This window comes from Hypanus sabinus, chromosome 5 (genome assembly GCF_030144855.1).
Source record: "Hypanus sabinus isolate sHypSab1 chromosome 5, sHypSab1.hap1, whole genome shotgun sequence".
Lineage (NCBI taxonomy): Eukaryota > Metazoa > Chordata > Chondrichthyes > Myliobatiformes > Dasyatidae > Hypanus > Hypanus sabinus.
Window position 1 is genome coordinate 63,387,850 of NC_082710.1, and position 21,486 is coordinate 63,409,335.

The 21,486-nt window shown below is 39.0% G+C and overlaps 1 protein-coding gene across 4 annotated transcripts in view; it reads right to left on the bottom strand.

Moving 5' to 3' along the window:
• Positions 1-21,486, bottom strand: part of LOC132394196 (E3 ubiquitin-protein ligase RNF38) — a 135,889-nt gene that overhangs the window by 35,071 nt on the left and 79,332 nt on the right. For all 4 annotated transcript variants that reach the window (XM_059970056.1, XM_059970054.1, XM_059970057.1 and 1 more), the window contains 2 exons: positions 10,967-11,131; positions 6,536-6,706 (listed from right to left, as the gene is read on the bottom strand). In XM_059970056.1, the coding sequence (XP_059826039.1) occupies positions 6,536-6,706; positions 10,967-11,131 (336 nt within the window). The remainder of the gene's footprint in view (positions 1-6,535; positions 6,707-10,966; positions 11,132-21,486) is intronic.

Genomic DNA, 21,486 nt, shown 5'->3' on the forward strand with positions numbered 1-21,486 from the left:
AGGGAACTTAACATCATTTCAAAAATTCAAAGCATAAGAAGTGTCACGAAGATAGGTGGGGAAGAGATTGAACAAGGGGGGATAAGACAGTGTCCAAATATGCGGAAAAGAGTTCGGTGGGGCAGGAGCAAACTGAGACAATAGGTCTACCTGGACAGGCAGGTTTGTGGATATTGGGTAGGAGGTAGAAAAAGGAGGTGCGGGGTGTGGGAACTATGAGGTTGGTGGCAGTCAATGGGAGATCCCCAGAGCTGATAAGGTTGGTGATGGTATAGAAGACGATGGCCTGGTGCTCCTTAGTGGGGTCATAATCAAGGGGTAAATAAGAGGAGGTATCAGAGAGTTGTCGCTGTGCCTTGGCCAGGTAGAGGTCAGTATGCCGGTCAACAACAGCTCCCCCCCTTATCAGCAGGTTTTATAGTGAGGTTGGGATTGGTGCGGAGGGAGCGGAGAGCAGAGCGTTCGGAAGGAATGAGGTTGGAATTGGAACAGGGTGTGGTGAAGTTGAGACGGTTGATGTCCCGTTGGCAATTAGCAATAAAGAGATCCAGAGCAGGCAGACCAGAGCAGGGTGTCCATGAAGAGGAGGAGGGTTGAAGACAGGAGAAGGGGTCATCGGTGGGGGTAGGAGAGTCCTTGACAAAGAAATAAGCTCGGAGATGGAGCTGGTGGAAGAAGAGTTCAGTGTCATGGTGTACGTGGAATTTGCTGAGGTGTGGGCAAAGGGGGACAAAGCTGAGGCCCTTACTGAGGACAGAGCGATTCCCTCCCCCATCCCTTCCCACTGATCTCCCTCCTGGCACTTATCCTTGCAAGCAGAACAAGTGCTACACCTGCCCTTACACTTCCTCCCTCATCACCATTCAGGGCCCCAGACAGTCCTTCTAGGTGAGGCAACACTTCACCTGTGAGTCGGCTGGTGTGGTATACTGCACCCGGTGCTCCCGGTGTGGTCTTTTATATATTGGTGAGACCCGACGCAGACTGGGAGACCATTTCACTGAACACCCATGCTCGGTCCGCCAGAGAAAGCAGGATCTCCCAATAGCCACACATTTTAATTTCATGTCCCATTCCCATTCTGATATGTCTATCCATGGCCTCCTCTACTGTTGAGATGAAGCCACACTCAGGTTGGAGGAACAACACCTTATATACTGGCTGGGTAGCCTCCAACCTGATGGCATGAACATTGACTTCTCTAACTTCCGTTAATGCCCCTCCTCCCCTTCTTACCCCATCCCTGACATATTTAGTTGTTTTTTTCCCCTCTCTCTCTGCCCATCACTCTGCCTGTTCTCCGTCTCTCTCTGGTGCTCCCCCCCCCCACCTTTCTTCTCCCAAGGTCTCCCGTCCCATGATCCTTGCCCTTCTCCAGCTCCATATCACTTTCGCCAATCACCTTTCCAGCTCTTAGATTCATCCCACCTCCTCCGGTCTTCTCCTATCATTTCGCATTTCCCCCTCCCAACACTACTTTCAAATCTCTTAGTATCTTTCTCTTCAGTTAGTCCTGACGATGGGTCTCGGCCTGAAATGTCGACAGTGCTTCTCCTTATAGATGCTGCCCGGCCTGCTGTGTTCCACCAGCATTTTGTGTGTGTTGTTTGAATTTCCAGCATCTGCAGATTTCCTCATGCATACTCTCTAAAATTTTTGTTTCTCGCCACATACTTGTTCCCATCAGTCCATCATTTGTCTATTTAGCACAAAGGCTTTAGAATTTATACCTTTCTATTTCTACCATATTGTTCATCATGAAGTCTTGTCCACTTTCACCCTTTACCTTCTCAGCTTCTTCTCCCAACTGATGGTTGCATGTTCATATACATTCCCCACTCAGTCAAAACTTACCAGCTCATATGTAATAAGCATCTTCAACACTGTAGTCTTCATTTTGCATATACTATTCACAAGAACTGACTTTCAGCTTCAAAATCTTGTTTCATTCTAAATCTAATTCTGCAGGCAAATTCAATACATGCAACACCTAGAATCTTAAGCCAACCTGAGAGCCCAGAATTGTAATGGTTACAGCATCCTTTAAGGTTAACACACGTTTTGCATGGACAATTATTGACAAGCAACACTTGCAAACAACACTTTGTAACTATTCTCTGGCGCGGTGTCTGCGCTCCACTGGGTTCGAGAATAGTTACTAACCTCAATCACCATGCCCTTAAATAAAGGCAGAAAATTACATTCAGTTGCTCATTATTGAAACATTTCCCCACAACCACTGATCTCACTTTAAGGACTCAATCTCATATTTTCATTATTTATTGCTATTTATTTATATATGTACTTGCACAGTTTGTTGTCTTCTGCACTCTGGTTGATCTTTCATTGATCCTGTTATAGTTACTATTTTATTGATAATAAAATTTACTGGACTTTGAAATGCACTTGGTCTATTTCTGACACATAGAAACAGAATTCTACAGCATATTACAGACCCTTCAGCCCACAACGTTGTGCCCATCATGTAAGCTACTCTAGAAACTGGAATTTTCCTACCGTATACCCTCTTTCTAAGCTCCATGGACCTATTTAAGAGTCTCTTAAAAGACTCTATTGTATCTGCCTTTACCACCTTTGCAGTGCATTCCACACTCTGTGTGACATCTCTCTTGTACCTACTTCCAAGCATCTTAAAACTAGGCCCCCCTCATGTTAGCCATTTCAGCCCGGGAAAAATCCTCTGGCTACCCACACGATCAATGCCCCTCATCATCTTATACACTTCTATCATATCACCTCTGATCTTCCATTGCTCCAAGGAGAAAAGGCCAAGATCGCTCAACCTATTCTCTTAAGGCACACTCTCCAATCCAGGCAACATTCTTGTAAATCTCCTCTGCACTCTATAGTACCCATATTCTTCCTGTAATGAGGTGACCAGAACTGAACACTGCACTCCAACTGGGGTCTAACTAACATTACCTCATGGCTCTTGAACTTGGTCCCATAGGTGATGAAAACCAACACATCACTATCAATCTGCACAGCAGCTTTGAGTGTCCTATAGATAGGGACACCAAGATCTCACTGATCCTCCACACTACCAGGAGTCTTACCATTAATATTATATTCTGTCTTCAAACTTGACCTACTGAAATGAACCACTTCACACTTATCTAGATTGAACTCATCTGCTACTTCTCCGCCCAGTTCTGCATCCTATTGATTTCATGCTGTAATCTCTACAAACCTCCGAACTATCTACAACACCCCCAACTTTTGTGTCATCAGCAAATTTACTAACCTACCCTTGTACTTCCTCATCCTAGTCATTTACAAAAAATCACCAAGAGGAGGGGGTCCCAGAACAGATTCTTGCAGTCCACTGTCTATGCAGAATAGAAAACATCCACAATCACCCATTGCCTTCTGTGGTTGGTCAAGCCAATTATGGATCCAAAAAGTAAGGTCTCCTTGGATCCCATGCCTCATTACTTTCTGAATGAGCCTTGCATGGGGAACCATATAAAATGCCTTACTGAAATCCATATACACTACACCCACTGTTCTACCTTCATCAGTGTGCTTTGTTATATCCCCAAAGAATTCAATCGGGTTTGTAAGGCATAACCATGCTGACTATCCCTAAATCAGATTACGTCTCTCCAAATACTCATAAATCCTGCCTCTCAAGATCTTCTCCAACAACCTGTCTACCACTGAAGTAAGACTCACTGGTCTATAATTTCCTGGGTTATTTCTACCCTCTTTCTTGAACAAGGGAACAATATTTTGCAACCTTCCAATCCTCTGGTACTTCTCCTGTCCCTATTGACGATGGAAAGATCATCGTCAGAGCTCAGCAATCTCCTTCCTTGCTTCCCACAGTAGCCTGGAGTACATCTCATCCAGTCCCAGCAACTTATCTAACTTAATAACTTTCAAAAGCTCCAGCACATCCTCTTTTTTAATGTCTATACACTCAAGTGTTTCAGTCTGTTGTAAATCAGCCCCACAATTGCCAAGGTCCTTCTTACTGGTGAATACAGAAGCAAAATATTCATTAAATACCTCTGCTACCTCCTCCAGCTCCATGCACATTTCCACTCTCACTCCTGACTGGTCCTATTCTCACGTGGCTCATTCCCTTGCTCTTCATATGCTTGTAGAATGCCTTGGGGATTTCCTTAATCGTGCGCACCAAGGCCTTCTCATGGCCCCTTCTAGCTGTCCTAATTTCATTCTTGAACTCCTTGTTGGCACCCTTGTAATTTTCTAGAACTCTAACAGTACCTAGTTTCTTGAACCTTTTGTAAGCTTTTCTTCTTAACTAGATTTTCTACATCCTTTATACATCATTGCTCCTTTACCCTACCATACTTTCCCTGCCTCAGTGGAACACATCTTTGCAGAACGGCATGCATATGTTCCCTGAACAATTGCCACATTTCTGACGTGCATTTTCCTGAGAACATCTGCTCTCAATTTATGTTTCCAAGTTCCTGCCTAATAGCATATTTCCCCCTTACCCAAATAAATATTTTCCAAAATTGTCTGCTCCTATCCCTCTTTAGCGCTATGGTAAAGGAGATAGCTCTCCCACCAAGAGATCTGACACCTGACCAGGTTTTCCCAATACCAGATCAAGTACAGGCTCTCCTCTAGTTGGCTTACCTAGCTCATCAATGTCTCTGTTACTATTGGGGGATCTATAAAAAACAGCCTCCTGAATGTTATCCTATCGGCTTTTATTAAGACATCAAGACAAAGAGATGGTGATGGATTTTAGGAAGACTAAGTATGCATTGCTCCCTGTTACTATGGATGGTGAGGACCTGGGGGTGCACCTGGATGACAGACTTGAGTGGAGCACCAACACAGAAACTGTGTACAAGAAGGGCCAGAGTCGTCTCTACTTGCTGAGGAGACTTAAGTCCTTTGGAGTAAGCAGGCCTCCCCTTCACATGTTCTACCAGTCTATTGTCACCAGTACAATTTTCTATGTGGTGGTGTGCTGGACCAATGGCATCAACATGGGTGATGCTAACAGGCTCAATAAACTGATTAGAAAGGTTTACTGTTATAGGAGTCAAACTGGACACACTGGAGGCTGCCGTAGAACAAAGGACCCTACGGAAAGTCCTGGCAATTCTGGACAATGTTTCTCACCCTCTGCATGCCACCTTGGCTGAACAGTGGAACACTTTTACTAGCAGACTAAGCCAACTGTGCTGTTCCAAAGAGCACTATATTGAAGTCATTTTTACCCTAGGCCATTTGGCTCTATAATGAGTCAACCTATAGCCAGTGAAGTAATGACACCCTCCTGTTAAGACTGGTTGTGTTAACTTATTTAATTCTTTTAATTTTCTGATAATATCTATATCTGCGCATTTGTAATGCTATTGTGACACTAATTTCCTTTGGGATTAATAAAATATCTATCTTTTACTTATAACATTTCAAACCTCAGATCTGTCAGTTTGCATAACTGCCAACTTTAACTTCTTTTTTCTGTCAGGCTAACTTGTCAACAGTAGTATTTTCTCTTTTCTTCCATGATTAAGTTTGGCAATCTTCTTTAAGGACCATTCTAACATCCAGTAAACTTTGAAATATGAAGAATATCATCTCTTGAAAGCCTAGAATGAGCCACTAAATTCAGGGGATATATCATTCTGATTTCAATCTTTAATAATTGATCACGTCATGAAAAAAGTATACTCTGATGACCAAAAATTGCTTAATAATGTTAATATCAATACTGAATATAAATCAAGAGACAACACTGCTACTGAACAGGTACATATGTAGTACTAGCAATCATATCCAACAAGTGATAGCATTAACCTTGAGAAAATTATGCAGAAGTAATGAAAAGGCTTAGGAATATGGATAAGGATTTAGGAAATGGAAGATTTCAAGGAAATATGACAGTCCAAAAAAAGATGCTTTATCTAATAATTCTGACAATTGGAATGACATTAATTGATAAATGATTATTAAATTTACAATGATAGTTTCCTTTACCAGTTCAGTGAATAAGTTGGTCCTTTACCTACAAACAAGATTTAGTATTAACTTAGCTTGGAGGTACTGCAGTTGGCATCACCACTTTTAGCATGAAGAGGGAAAACAAAAATCAAGGCCAATCAGATTCCTTCTCAATCAGTGATTATTGTCATATGACATTCACTGTACAAACTGTGTGTAATTTAATTGCAGCATAGGCCTGGCTTTGAGATACACTTTACTTACCAACCACAAGGTTACTGGAACATGTAGGACTGCACCTCATTAATGGGGTAGCAGTTAAAAGCATTAAGAAAGAGAAAATTTAATAAGTTATGGTATCTCATTGCAACATTGCACTTCATTTCATAATTAAATGGATAGATGGAGTACCATGTACATACACACACAAAATACAGAGTCGCTTTAAATCACTTCATGCATTATCAGAAAAGTTAATGAAAATTCTGAGTTTGGACAAACCATTGTCAGTTGGTTTTATTCTTCACTAACATTTTTCTCACAATCAGATTAAAGTCATAAATGCTGAAGTTTTACTTACCGACCGTGATTGTTGTGCTTGAAAAGGAACAAACTGACCCGGAGGTGGTACATGAGGGTGATGATGAGGTGACAGATGTGGAGGGTGCAATATAAAGGGATCACTTGAGATAAGAGGAGGAAATGCAGCATACGAAACTGGCAGATGTTGTACAGAACATGCCTGAAGCATCTGAAGGGGAAAAAGAAAAATGTACATTTCAAATCATTACTGTTTTGGTCATAGAGACATACAGCATTGGAATAGTCCACTTGGCCCACTATATCCATGTCAACAAGTGGGCAACCATCTGCAGTAATTTTATCACTTTCTATGCCAAGGCTATGCAAATGCTTGTCCAGACACTCAATGCAGTCACTGACTTTGCTTCTATCAGTCTCTCAGGCAGTGTATTTCACGTACTTATTACTCTCTCGGAGGAAATAGCCCACAGGTTCTGTCTAAATCATTTACCTCTTACCCTCAATCTACGTCCTCTAGATTTATTTACCTCTAATCCTTTGTTCCCAGAAAAACTGATCCCATCACTCCAGTCCTCCTTCATAACTGAAATACTCCAGTGCTTTCTCAGTGTATATGACAAATAACCTCTTCTCAGGCTTCCAGCAGGGTAAAGATATCGATTTTAACTGACATTTCAATGACAAACCTTGCCACCATCAGGGATGATGCTTAGGCACGTCTAGTCTGCTGTTATATGTAATGTCCATCCTGATTGGTTAGTCCTCATCCAATCAGGTTGATGACAATTAAATTCCACTTTGTTTACAATCAAATTCCAGTTTGTACTTAAGAAGCGATTCATAGGGAGTGGGTTTGACATTAAATGCCAGTTGTCCAGAGTCCCAGGTCATCTCTGACCTGCACAAGCTGTGATTTGAGCTTTGTAGATGGTATTAATCCAGTATTTCTTCTGGGTTCAGGATTCTTCAGCATCCACAAACCCATAAGGAAGCTCAAATTACAACTTATATGGGTCAAAGATGACCTGGGACTCAGTATTGCAGAGAGGGTGAAAAAATGTCTAGTCACATGCCCTTATTGGAAAAGGCAAGAGGCACTGTGTCCAAGTTCAATATAAAAATTGACGTTCAACCAATAATTCAGCCAGGCTGGTTTTCTTGAATGTAACTATGCTGCAGGGGGCAGTCCCCACCTCCTTAAACAGCTGAGCCAGAAACTTACGGAACAAGAAAACCATCACTTCAATTTCCTGCCCAAAATCAGCCAGAGTGAAGAAGAGTAAGGGCTTATTTACTTGGAGACAGTCATTTAATAACATTACTCATAACTGTATATTTTTCAATTGCTTGCCAAGACGCTGCTCAATTTCAAATGGTATACATGTATAAGGCAGTTACAATGTAAAATCACAATCAGACTTTGTTGGCATATTTACAGAACATAGAATAATAGTCCAGCATAGTGCAACCCACAATGTTGTGGCAACTTTTTAACCTACTCTAAGATCAATCTAACCCTTCTCTCTCACATAGCCTCCATTTTCTTTCATCCATGGGCTTATCTAAGAGTTTCTGAAATATCCCTAAAGTATCTGCCTCTCCCTGGCAGCTCATTTCTCAGAGCTACAGTGCAATACATAAAAACTGTAAATTATAATAAGAAATACATATTAAAACAAGGCAGAGGATGGTAGTAGATGAAGCATATACTGCCTGGAGGTTGGTGTTCAGTGGTGTGCTGCAGGGCTCTGTTTTGGGACCCGTGCTCTTTGACTTTATAAATGATTTGGATGAGGAAGTGGACGGGTGCATTAGTAAGTTTGCAGATGACACAAAGGTTGCTGGTGAGCAAAAATAGTGAGGTAGTGTTCATGGACCATTTAGAAATCTGATTGTGGAGGGGAAGAAGCTGTTCCTAAAAAGTTGAGTGTGTCTTCAGGCTCCTTACATAGTAATGAGAAGAGGGCACCAACTGGGTATGGAGGTCTTTATTGATGGATGCAGCCTTTTTGAAATCAATTTCCCAACTACTGAAGGTCAATACACCATTTATCTTCTCCCCTACCCCCCCCACATCATCTTGCACAGCAAATGTGTGGGGGTTTATGCATGTGGACCCCAAGATTCTTCTGTTCCTCGAGACTAAAAAGAAACCTGCCATTAACCCTGTACCCCGCCTTCAAGTTCAACCTTCCAAAGTGTAATACTTCATATTTTTCTGGATTGAAGTCTATCTACCACTCTTCAGCTCGGCTCTATATTCTATCAATGTCCCGTTGTAACCTATAACAATCTTCTACACTATCCACATGACCAACCTTTGTGTCATATGCAAACTTACTAATACACCCTTCCACTTCTTCATCTAAATCATTTATAAAGTCACAAAGAGCAGGGGTCCCAGAAGAGACCGTACACCATATCCACTGCTCTACCTTCAATTTGTTTTGTCATTATCGCAAAGAATTCAATTAGGCTCATAAGGCACAACCTGTCCCTCACAAAGCCACATTGACTATCCCTATTCAAGACTATACTTTCCCAAATGCTTGTAAATTCTGTCTCTAAGAATCCTCTCCTATAGTTTGCCAACAGTGGCATAAGACTCACTGGTCTATAGTTCCCAGGATTATCTCTATTACCTTTCCTGAACAAAGGAATAAAATTTGCCACCCTCTAATCTTCTGGTACTGTTTCTGTGACCACTGAGAATACAAAGGTAATTGCCAAGGATGCAGCAATCTCTAACAGCACCACATCTCTTTTTTTAATGCTGATATGTTCCACCATACATCAACACCCTTCTTATTGGGTAATACTGAAGCAAAGTGTTCACTAAGAATCTCTCTCACTCCAGGCAAGTTTCCTCTTTTATCCCTGATTGGTCCTACCCTCACTTTAGTCATCCTCTTGTTTCTGCCCAAGCAACAGACTCTAATCATTCATACTGTTTCTGTACTCATAACCTTTACTGCCTTTATCATCAGTCATGCACCCAAGCTAATCTCAAATTTCTGCTTTCACCACTAAACTAGGAAATAAAGTTATGCAGTTTTGCATACAAGACTTATTATTTGTTATTCTTACAAGCCATGTTTTATGAAAAAAAGCTTTCTCTTTATTCAAAAAAGTAGCAGCTATATCTTTAATTAGATTTCACAATTTTTCCTACTATAAATCATTAGCTCAACTGGCCTGCAATCGCTTTGACTATGTCTCATTTTTCAAAAGATTATTTAACATATAGTGACTTCTAACATCCATGTACAAATCTGACACTATTTCTCATTCATTCTAATCATACAGATCATAAGACCAATGACACTACTTTTAGATAAACTAACTTACCTAATAATGTTCCTACCATTAAACACAACTTTCTCATTTTGATCAACCATTTCACGATCCACCTCTTCTCAGACATCTTCCCAGTAAAAACTGGGACACGATGAGAAAAAGACAACAATGGAGCACAAAAGAATCACAGCATGGAATAAGAAGAGTGCTGATGTGGAAGATGCTAGAAGTATATTTAAAAAAAACCTTTAAGGCTGCCTACTACTGACATTAATGTACTTAAGCACAGCAGCCCCTTGGAGAGCCACTGGAAGTAGGAACTTCAGCTTTGAAAAGTGCAGGAACTCAAGACCTAAGCCTCACTAAAATTACAATGACGTTTTCTGGTTTTGACAGATTTTTAAAATGATGTTATGATAAGTAAGATACCAATACAAGTTTCTGAATTTCTTACTTTTACTTTCAAAATATGCAAAGATAGCTGTGTGCAGCTGTTGTAATAAATGCTGTCTCCAGCCAATTTTCTTGGAATTAGGCTCACTAGCATGTGGTAGTGGGTGCCCAGGTCCATCTATATTGTTGCTGTGCCTCAAGGATAGGGAGCAAGGAGAGATGACCGCAGGCACAGCAATGAAGAGATGCTGAACAGATAAGTAACCTTCCTCAAGATTTTAGAATCCTCGTGTCATTCACTGTCCCTTTCCATGCCACTTTAAATTAAGACTTCTCTACTGCTATTAACATGATGTTTTTGAGCCTGCCAAAAGATGGGCAACTTAGTCAACATTTGTCACAATTTCTAATGTAAGGATCTTTAAGTGGCAGGTGACAAAAGCCAACTGCCCGAATGATGCCCCAAATCATCTCTCACCCCAACTGCTCCATTGCTGCTAGAAATAAATTACCTGTAGGGTGAGAATTTTGGCCCAAGCGCTTTGCAACTTAAAGCAACTTAATTTCTAGACTAGAGCAGATTTTGCCTACAAAGTAAATTACTATACTACACTCACCAGATTACCAGAATATTTTGTAGGCAAAATGTATTGCATTTGTTACTGATTCATAAAACAAATTTTAAAATAAACGTTTCCATGAAAATCCACACATTCTACTTATCTTGCTCTAATTTCTTATTTTTAAAAAAAATCAGAATGACAACATGAATACTAACCGGAGGAGGTACACTGCACACAGGATAATGCTGTCCACTAAATACAACTGAACACCCCGGAACTTGTGTGTTACACGCTGGGATGTGCTGCCCTGTGCAAAGTGGAATACCATGTGGCGCTACAGTAGTGACAGTATACGAGACAGGAACAGTGCCTTGATGAATCTGCACAGTAAAGAAAAAATACAATATAGAAATTGTTAACAAAGACTGGAAAGATCATTCCTCATACAGTACTCTTGACCTAAACTTGAAAATAATTTTCGATGTGCTCTGTAACTTGGATATTGGTCTTGTGGTATGGATCGCTGTAATATGCATTAATAAATTTGCACCGGTGTAGGCTCTGTATACTCTTGATTTATATTACTTTGCAATGATTGTATTTAAGTGAAATCAATTGGTGGAGACCTGATAACAAGGTCTACTAAAAATGCTTGCATTACATTCTATTGATCCAATGAAACAAATATACATGGCTTTGATTAAAATGATGATACTCATACCTTTACCAGGTCCACAGCTGAAGCTGACAATAAAGTAAGCACATGATCTATCCAACAGAGTTGGTTTATTTTATAAGGTCTAATACACCAAATTGTAATGAACATCAAGCCAATTTGCTCCACAGGATCACTTCCACTAGGGTAGAGTTTTCCTGTCATTCAGAAGTAATCATTGTTCTGCACTCATGAAGTGAAAACAGGCCACTGAAGTGATCATGTTTTCCTGACCACCACATTTTTACATTAAATTGTATTCATCCTAGAAAGTTCAATTCCACATCTGTTTTCATTAATTTCACTATTTAATTGCTCAGATAGTAAAATAATATGAATGGTTTATAGCAAGAATTAAGGAAGTAGATTCAGAAAATTAATCTAAATAGCTTAATACAGAAAATAATGGAAGTTTTCCTTATTCATCATTCCCACAATTAGGATTTGTCATCGCCTACTTTGGAGGAGGTGGAATGAGGGAAGTGGGTAACCAGTGTTATATGTATGGGAGTTTTGCATGTGTGGATATGGAGAGAATCTGTTTTTCTATGCTCCACAGGGATCGGTACTTCTGCTGCTTCTGATAACTATATAAATGAGTTAAATCATCAAACAGCAGATATAGATCAGTTGCAGATACAAGTGGAGAGAAAAACAGATGGAGTTTAATCAGGCCAAATGTGAACTGTTGCATTTTAGAAGATCAAATAGAAATAGATCAAATAGATTCTTAAGGGAGAATCTAGAACTAGAATTTAGTCTCTAAAAAGAATGGAAGATCCATTTTGGGCAATTGTAGAGGGCAGAGACTTGGAATTCTTTATGAAAAAGAGCATTTTAAGGCAGATTCTTGATAAGAGGTTGAAAGGTTACTGCCAGTTAGAGGAGAATCTGGTGTTGAGGTTACAATCAGATAGTTACAATTTGATTAAACAATGGTACAGCTGCACAGGCAAAGTGGCCTATTCCTCCATCTCAAAAACATACACAAACTGCTGGAGGAACTCAGCAGCCAGTAAGCATCTAGGAAAAGAGTAAAGAGTACAGTCAATGTGTGTGTGGGGGGGGGGGGGGGCGGGGGGAGAGTGCTAGAGAGTGGATAGATGATAAGACAAGGTACTCATCTTGCACCGGTAAGGTCTCTCCCAAACAGAGATTTCAGGGCAGACAGGAGTTTCAAGGGGAGCTGTCCAAGCTCTTCTGAAGAAGCACTAAGAAATGGGCAAGGCTGAGGGTCAGAAACACAGTGGTCAGCCACAGAAAGTGAGTGCAGCAGATGAGAGATGCATCAAACTGACGTCCCTAGAACCAAAGTACATCCCTCTAAAGTCCAGAGAAGTCTTGTCAGAAGAGGTCTTTGTGGGAAAAAAAAACCCTCACACACGCACCCCCTCCAAAGTGGAAACAAAACTAAGAAACTCATTTATACACAAAAAAAAACAATTACTGGGGTGCTGAACAATGGTAGCAACTGCTCTGGATTGACACGTCAAAATTTGAAATTTTTGGCTCAAATAGGAGGCATTTTGTCCATAGAAGAGCTAGAGAGCGCTACATAAATGAGTATCTGCAACCAACAGTGAAGCACAGTAGAGGTTCCCTGCAGGTTTGGAGCTGTATTTCTACAAATGGAGTTGGAATCCTCAGTTCAACGTAGTACAAGCAGATTCTCATCCATCATGCAATACATGAGGAAGGTATCTGATTGGTCTCAATTTCATTCTGCAGCAGGACAAAGGCCCCAAACACGTGGCCAAAGTCATAAAGAACTATAATCAGTGAAAAGAAGAACAAGGAGTTCTGCAACAGATGGTATGGCCTCCGTATAGCACTGATCTCAACTTCACCAAGGCTGTTTGGGATAACCTAGAGAAACAGCCAAGGTCTGCAGAAGAACTGTGGCTAATTCATCAAGATGCCTGGAATAAAGCATCTTCACTTTGCAGAACTTTTTTTACATGCGCCTAAGACTTTTGCACAGTACTCTCTCTGTGCACGTGCATATATGTGTGTGCATATACATGTGTGTGTACTTTTTAAACACAAAGTCCACAGTAATCTTCAAATTCAAATCTTAAAACTGGACCCTCTCTGATGAACATAACAGGTGCAATAAGGTAACCGTGAAGAGCAGCATGGAAATTATCACTGGTTCCTTCTTGAAATTTAAGCTCATTCTCCCACAAATCCAGATTGCAAAAGCCAAATAATTGATCAGTATTACATTGTTAGTAATGGAAATATGCTATGCACCAAATGTATCTTACATCATTTCATTGACTATAAATGACAGAAATATCCAGAAAATGCCTTCATAGGCACACATCAGTAATGCACCTTTGGCTGAAGATTATTTCTACCAGCCTGTTGCAGTGAGCCATGTGGGATCTGCACTCTCCTCTTCCCTGACTCCATTTACTTAGCGACTCTTGTTCAATATGCCAACGTTAAATGAATGCTTTGTCAGTCTGTTTTATCAAGATCCCAGATTTCCATTTTGAAAGTCTGTAGCAATTTTACTCATTAAAATCATTCAATACTAAGATATTAAAATGTTAGATTAGAAAAGTATTTTTTTGAATTAAACAAACTTGTTAAATGAGAATATAGTTAAAGATAACTGAGATAATTTAAATCTATTTAATTAATTAAAAATGTGTATTAACTGAAACTGGTCTTCAGATAAAAATTCCATTCATTTCAATATAAATGTGAAATTTGCCTGAAACAGGATTAGCCTTGGTATGATTGCTGAGGAAGCACATTAAGTTGGCGTTATATCAATGGACTCTACAAAGAGCCCATCAAAGCAGTTGACAAAATAGTTGGAAGAACATCAAGTTTTATATTAGGGATTTGCATGACCAGCCCTCAGAAATGAATCAGTCTTTCCCTGCCCTTATGTTACTCAGTATACTTGGTACTGAATTTGTTCCATAATGATATATGTAGCATCATGTGCATAGCATTTCTGCAAAATATTACTTACAAACACCTGGAATCTATTCTACACAATCTATTGAGTAACTGTATTTCCACAGACAAATCTTATTTGCTCAGCTCTAATTTCCAAAGATCTTGGATTTCAAAACTTTTAAAACAAATGCATTCAAGTTTTGATCAGTAAAACTATTACATTCAGAAAAATATATATACATTTCCAGGAAAGCATCAACAAATTACATATCCTATAGTTCAGTGTCAGTTTTGAAACATACTATCGCTCCCAAGCTCAAATCAAATGCTTTTTTTGTCCATATCCTACAGATGATTAGCAATCATTTCCTATAACACTACTATGTTTTTTTTAAAAAAAAGAGCTTTTACAGTATACACGACCAATTTTAAAAACTCTAGTGGAAATTCAAACTTATAAGATTGGTCCTCAATGTGCTGCTATTTTCCGTAATACAAATGATTCAATTCAGTAACAACTCCACTCTGCAAAACAAGCAACATTTAGCTTGTAAACCTCAAACAGGTTTCTTTCAAGTGCAGGAGCAAATCATGAACCAAAAACCTATTTCATGTATTCAATTTAATCAGCAAGAATTTACCAGCAAACATTAACAAGTGCAAAACTACCTACATTACTAGATGCATTGAACTCCAATGGCAACTCCCCAACTACATTCCAAATTTGGATTTCTCATGAAATGCAGCAATGGAATGTGATTTGAGCCAATTTCCCAGAAGTTATGATGCGGAAATTTAATGAAACTGTGTCAGATTAAAACTGTGCAATTAATTAATTGCAATGAAAAGCTCCTGGGAGGAAGAAAGGCAAGGTGTATTTACATTTCTTGAAATTTATTTTTGTTTTAATATTTCTATTTGTTTAAAAAGTGTGTAAGTGCTTTATTTTTATTCTCTAAAATTAATTTATTTTGAACTGTTAATTTTCAGTTCTTGAAAGGATGATTTAGAAATGTAGTCCATGACAGGATTATGACTGTCTAACAACACAAAAGCCACCACGTCCTTCAATCCTGCCTGGCCATGCAATATGATGATGGCTGATCTACACAGAACAGTACAGCATAAGAGCCCTTGGCTCACAATGCTGTGTCAAACTAAGTACATTAGTAATCAAATGCTCAACTAAACTAATCCCTTCTTCTAAGACAACATCCATATTCTTCCATTTCCTGCACATTTATATGCCTATTTAAGAGCCTCTTGAATACCTCTTTCGTATTTGGGTCTATCTCCTATACAGCACATTTTAGACAACTACTACTCTGAAAAAAAAAACTTGCCCAGCAATTCTCTTTTGAACTTGCACTCTCTTATCTTTAATGCATGTCTTCTCATATTGAGACATTTTAACCCTAGGAAAAAGATGCTGGCTGGCTGTCTATCTACATCTCTCAGTCTTATAAACCTGTATCAGATTTCACCTCAGCCTCTGCTGCACCAAAGAAATATACCCAAGTATGGATTGTGAATACAACCATACTCGAATAAATGGTCCCCAGGTTTCTTCAAATTTAATTGAAGAATCAAAGATAGTGCTTCTAATTTTTTCCAAACTCAGATAAGAAATAGTTTGGGAGAACCACTGAAATGTAGTAGGAGGATTTACTTCTTTCCAGTTTTGTAATATAGACCTTCTGGCAATTAATGTTACAAAGGCAATCATTCGTCTGATTGAAGGGGAAAGCTGATTGCCATCTTCATTTGGTATACCGAAAATTGCAGTAATAAAATGGGGTTGTAAATCGATATTCCATACTGAGGAAATGACATCAAAAATGTCCTTCCAATAGTTATGTAAAGTGGGACATGTCCAAAACATGTGAGTCAACACTTTCATATGAATTAATTTGGCCTATTTCAGATCCTTCTCTCTACTTATCCTTGTTCAGGTATGGAGTTCCGGAGTTCTTTTCTTGACACCTTCATATATTTATAAAGTGCTATTATTGCCCATGTTAGTTTAGTTTAGTATTTTTTTCAATATATATTTTTTCTCATATATAATTTCAATTTTTTTTTCTTTTTTGATGATTATTTTTGTTTTTTTTTCATGTATATTTATATAGACTTGATTGATTTATGTACCTTTTGTTGATTGATGTTTAATAGGATATTAGTATCCTATTACTAATGTAATCTCAAGTTTATTGAATTTGTAATCTATTCATTATTATGTGTTGTTTTTTTTTCTTATATATGAAATTTAATAAAAAGATTGAAAAAGAAAGAATACAACCATACTCCAGATGCAGTATAACGAGCTTTATAAAGGTGCAACGCAAGATCAAAGTTGGCCTCAACTCCTCTTTTGTATCTGCTTCCAATAACCTTCAGTTCTTTAATGTTTCAAATATTTATCTATCACAACTTTAAATATATCTAATAATGTGACAACCACAATCCTTGGAGGCAGAGAATTTTTAAAAAAATCACTACCTATTGAGAAGGGAAATGAAGGAATATCTATGCATTGCACCAAGTAGGCCAAAAAGAAACTTTCAGTCATTTTGTTAGAAGGCTTATTCAAGTATTAGTTGAGTGAACCTATCAATGCTGAAATAAAGGCTAAAATTTCTATTCTGTTGGTTATTTCTGAAGCACATCTTTGAGAAGATAAAAGTGGCTATTTTCTACAAAGTGTTAAGGTTTTCATAAATAAATTTGGAACTCCCTCTATTAAAAAAAACATACAATGACTAAAGAACTTCTGCCATTTTCGCAACTTAACAGAAATTGATTAGGTTGATCATAGTTAGGCATATTATTTGAGCACCTTATGTTCCAATTAAAAAAATCAGTGCAAAAATGCTTTAAGTATGAGAATATTTGGAGTAAATATGAATTAAATTTTTATTCTGCTATATATTTTCTTTATTTTCTAAGGAAGCTAAGATCCTTCAATGTGTGAAGCAGGATGTTGGAGATCTGTTATCAGCCTGTCGCAGCGAATGCAGTCTTCTTTGCAGCTTTATGTTGGGGGAGCAGCATCAGTGCTGGTGATGCAAAAAGACGATAAACTCACCAAAAAAGGCTGAATCTGCCTTGGCTACAACCGGACTCCTTTGAGTTTGTGCTGGAGAGGAGGTGACAACACAAACCGTTATCCATTATGGACAATAATGCATATACTCTCCGTGACCTACTTAATGAACAGCAAAGCACCCTTTCGAATAGACTCATTCAGCTCCACTGTCACAAAAACCATTACAGAAAAGCCTTCTTACTAAGCAGATACAACAGTTCATCCCTGCGAAAGGAAAACACACATCATAGTACAATAGGCTCCGTTTTATCATTTCATAATTATTGTCCATTGCTAAATTATTGTGTATATTATTAATCTGCACTTTATTAATATTATATTATTATTAAGTGTGTTTTTAAATGTTGCTATTGCAATGAAATAATTTCCCACTCGGGATGAATAATTATTATTATATGAGGTTCCATAACTTCATGAATTTAAGATGTATTAACTGAAAACTTTTTCAAAAGAATCTGGCAAAGAATATAGCAGTATACAGATCAGTTGCAAATATTGGTGGAGAAAAGGCATATTTTAACCCAGCCAAGTGTGAAGTGTTGCACCTTGTTAGGTCAAATGTAAAGAAAAAGTATGCTGTCAAGGGCAAGATCCTTAACAGTATTGATGAACAAAAGGACTTTAGGATCCAAGTTCCTTCCATAAATTTCTCATCATTTAATTAAATATTATAGAATTGGTTTTCAAAATTGTTTGTGACTATCCTACCAAGCTACTCCATAAAAAAAACTATTCTAGCCGCTTCCTTTGATTTTTTTTTGTAAGTGTGTCAAATTTACACTCTCTGGTTACCTCAGAATACATGAGGTAGAGTAGGCCTGTTCCACCATCTGATGGACAAAGCAGATCTAAACTTTGCTTCAGCTGCCTTTTCCAACTTAATTATCCTCACTCAGTTAATTCAAAACTACTCCAGCCTTCACAATTCTGAAGTAGAGAATTTTTAAAAAATGAGTGAAGAGAGGGCGGAGCTTAGTCAAGCTGGTGCTAAACAGCGACTCCTTTGCTTGCATCTTTGGAAACAGCTATCTCTATTAATATATAATTATATTAATATTAAAATTATATTATATAATATCTAATTATATTAACATTAATATTAATATCTATTTAATATCTCTATTTTTCCACTTTCAGGGTTCTTCTGAAGACCCTGACCTGGAATTACACTCTGGCTTCAGCTCTCTGCAGAAATGGGTGTCATGACTGACCATTATCCAATATGCCAAGGGTTCGGCCTATGAGTTCGGCTTGCTTTTGGAGGCCTAGGATCTGGGGGCTCTGGAGACGGGCGGATTGATGGTAGGCGTCCTGACAGACCAGTGCGTCATGGGAACTGGAAGATCTTTGAGCACAGAGCTCGGAAAAAACAACTGATTTTTAATATCATAAACCAGCAAGTGGTTTGTTGTCTACCCTCTCGCTGTGAAAACAGACATATCTTTTTCCCTTATTAGAGAGAGAGCCTGTGGTATGTCGAATACCAGGTGAACGCGCAGTCTTTGGAGTATTGCAAGTCTGTGTCTTTGCTGTTGCTTGAGTGCTCGGTGGCGGGTGCCAATGCTTTTTTTGGCCAGTGGGGATAGGGGAGAAAAAAAAAATAATCAGAGCTGGGGGGGGGGGGGGACTTGGGGTTCTAACATTTAACTGTCATTCATTCTTTGGGGCATTCCTCTGTTTTCATGGATGGTTGTGAAGATAAAGCATTTCGGGATGTATATTGTGTACACTTAATGTCAGAGAAATCTATCTTTGAAACCTTTGAAATTTTGCCTCATTAATCTTATTAAAGGTCAACTCCTTAAATTAAAACAACATCCATTAGTCAAAGCTTCAATGAATACAGTCCCAATCAATTCAATCATGTATCATAAAACAAGGAAATCTGCAGATGCTGAAAATTCAAGCAACACACACAAAATGCTGGTGGAATGCAGCAGGCCAGGCAGCATCTATAGGAAGAAGTACAGTCGATGTTTCGGTCCAAGACCCTTCATTAGGACTAACTGAAAGGAAAGATAATAAGAGATATGAAAGCGGGAGGGGGAAAAGGAAATCCGAAATGATAGAAGAAGACAGGAGGGGGTAAAGCTAAGAGCTGGAAAGTTGATTGGCAAATGGGATACACAGCTGGAGAAGGGAAAGGATCATGGGACGGAGGGCCTAGGGAGAAAGAAAGAGGGAGGAGAGCACCACAGGGAGATGGAGAACAGGCAAGGAGTGATTGTGAAGAGAAACATGGAGAGGAACCTTCAAGTTGTTGTATTGCCTTGTTAGTTGCCCTTGACCTTGCAAATAAAGGTAACAGGTTTGGAAGGTTTTTGCAGAGTAACTGAGATTGCAACTGCATTGCACTTCGAAGATGCAACGTGCTAAACCCATTGTATGCCGGTGGTAGAGAAACTAAATGTTTAGGCTAGTTAAGAATCTAATCCAGCAGGGTGGTATTGAATTCTTTCACTGTTACTGAAATTGTACTTAACTAGACAAGTGGAGATTAGTTCATCATGCTCCTGATGTGCCTCACTGATTGACGTGGGACCTGGTGACAACAATATCACTAAACAACAAAGGTAAGTTAGATGGGAGATGGATACTAACCTTTACTTATATGGCATTACTTCAGCAGTTATCTTCCTACTTCTCAATATTGCCTTTGCATTTCTGCATACAAGCAGGAACAGCTCATTTCCTCAGATGTTGTAAATAGAATTATACATTGCAATTACTAATGCCGTCTGACCTCATGATGTAAATGTGGTCAAAGACAGGGTAAAGGAAATCTTAATGTCCTGGGGTGGGCTGACTGACCTTCAACGAATAGAACCAACTTCTGCACATGTTAAAACTTCATTCACAGGAACATTTGGCTCTTGGTACCCATTGAACAGATTTTAACCAGGGCTCTCCAACATCATACTAAGGCTACGTCCACACTATACCAGACAAATCTGTAACTGAAGCTTTTCCTCTTCGTTTTTACTCTTCGTCCACACTAAAACGGTATTCTCGTCCCCTGAAACCAGAGCTTTTCAGAAACACTCTCCAAAGTGTGTATTTTTGAAAACGCCAGATTGGCCGGATCAGTGTGGACGGGGTAACTGTCAGACGGCAGCGCGCGATTTCATTGTTTTCTTGAACGCAACCTAACGATTTCAGAACAGACGGCAATGAGACTGACGCCAGATGAGTTAGAAATGTTCTCACCAAATACTTTGACCCATAACTTACTAAATAAATAAGTATAGTGTACTCACTTTGCCCTGTTTTCTGTCCTTGCTTGTATGAAGGTGGTTTACCTATTTATGTAAGTACTTCTCTGACAATAGATGTGTAACAGCCTAACGTAACATTGTATGGAAATACAAGATAACACTGATGCAGACATGTTTTATACATTTAACAAGGGGCTTTATTAATGCAACAGAGTTAGTCAGTTTTTCAATGTTCATCGTCAGCCGGGTCAACCTGTCCATGAACTCCCTGTTGGTTTCCGCCGCACACTCCAGTATGTTTTTTTTTAGTTTTAAGTTCTCCTGCGTGAGAGACAACAGCTGTCTGTCGTTTTAATATTTTCTAGTTTGTAACTACACAAACGCACACTTTTACAGCGAGATTCGACACCAAACGTGTCCCTTGTTTTCGGTACGTGTCCTGTGCATGCGTAGGAGGGAATTCACAGAAATCTCCGTTTGTGTGAATAGAGATATTTAGTGTGGACGCCTACCGTTTTTACGCAAAACCGACGTTTTCAAAATTATCTGGTCTAGTGTGGATGTAGCCTGAGTTAGCACTGCATGATCTGACTGTTGATCACAGCATCCTTCATTCTGCATTGATTGAATAGGTGATAAATACTCTACTTCTCTTGTCTTTATGGGCATATTTGGGCAATTCTTCATTGTTGGGTAGATGCAAAGTGAGCAAAAGAAAATTGCTGGATAAACTTGAGGGGTTGAGCAGCATCTCAACAAGCGGAAGTAATTCTTGATCTGATG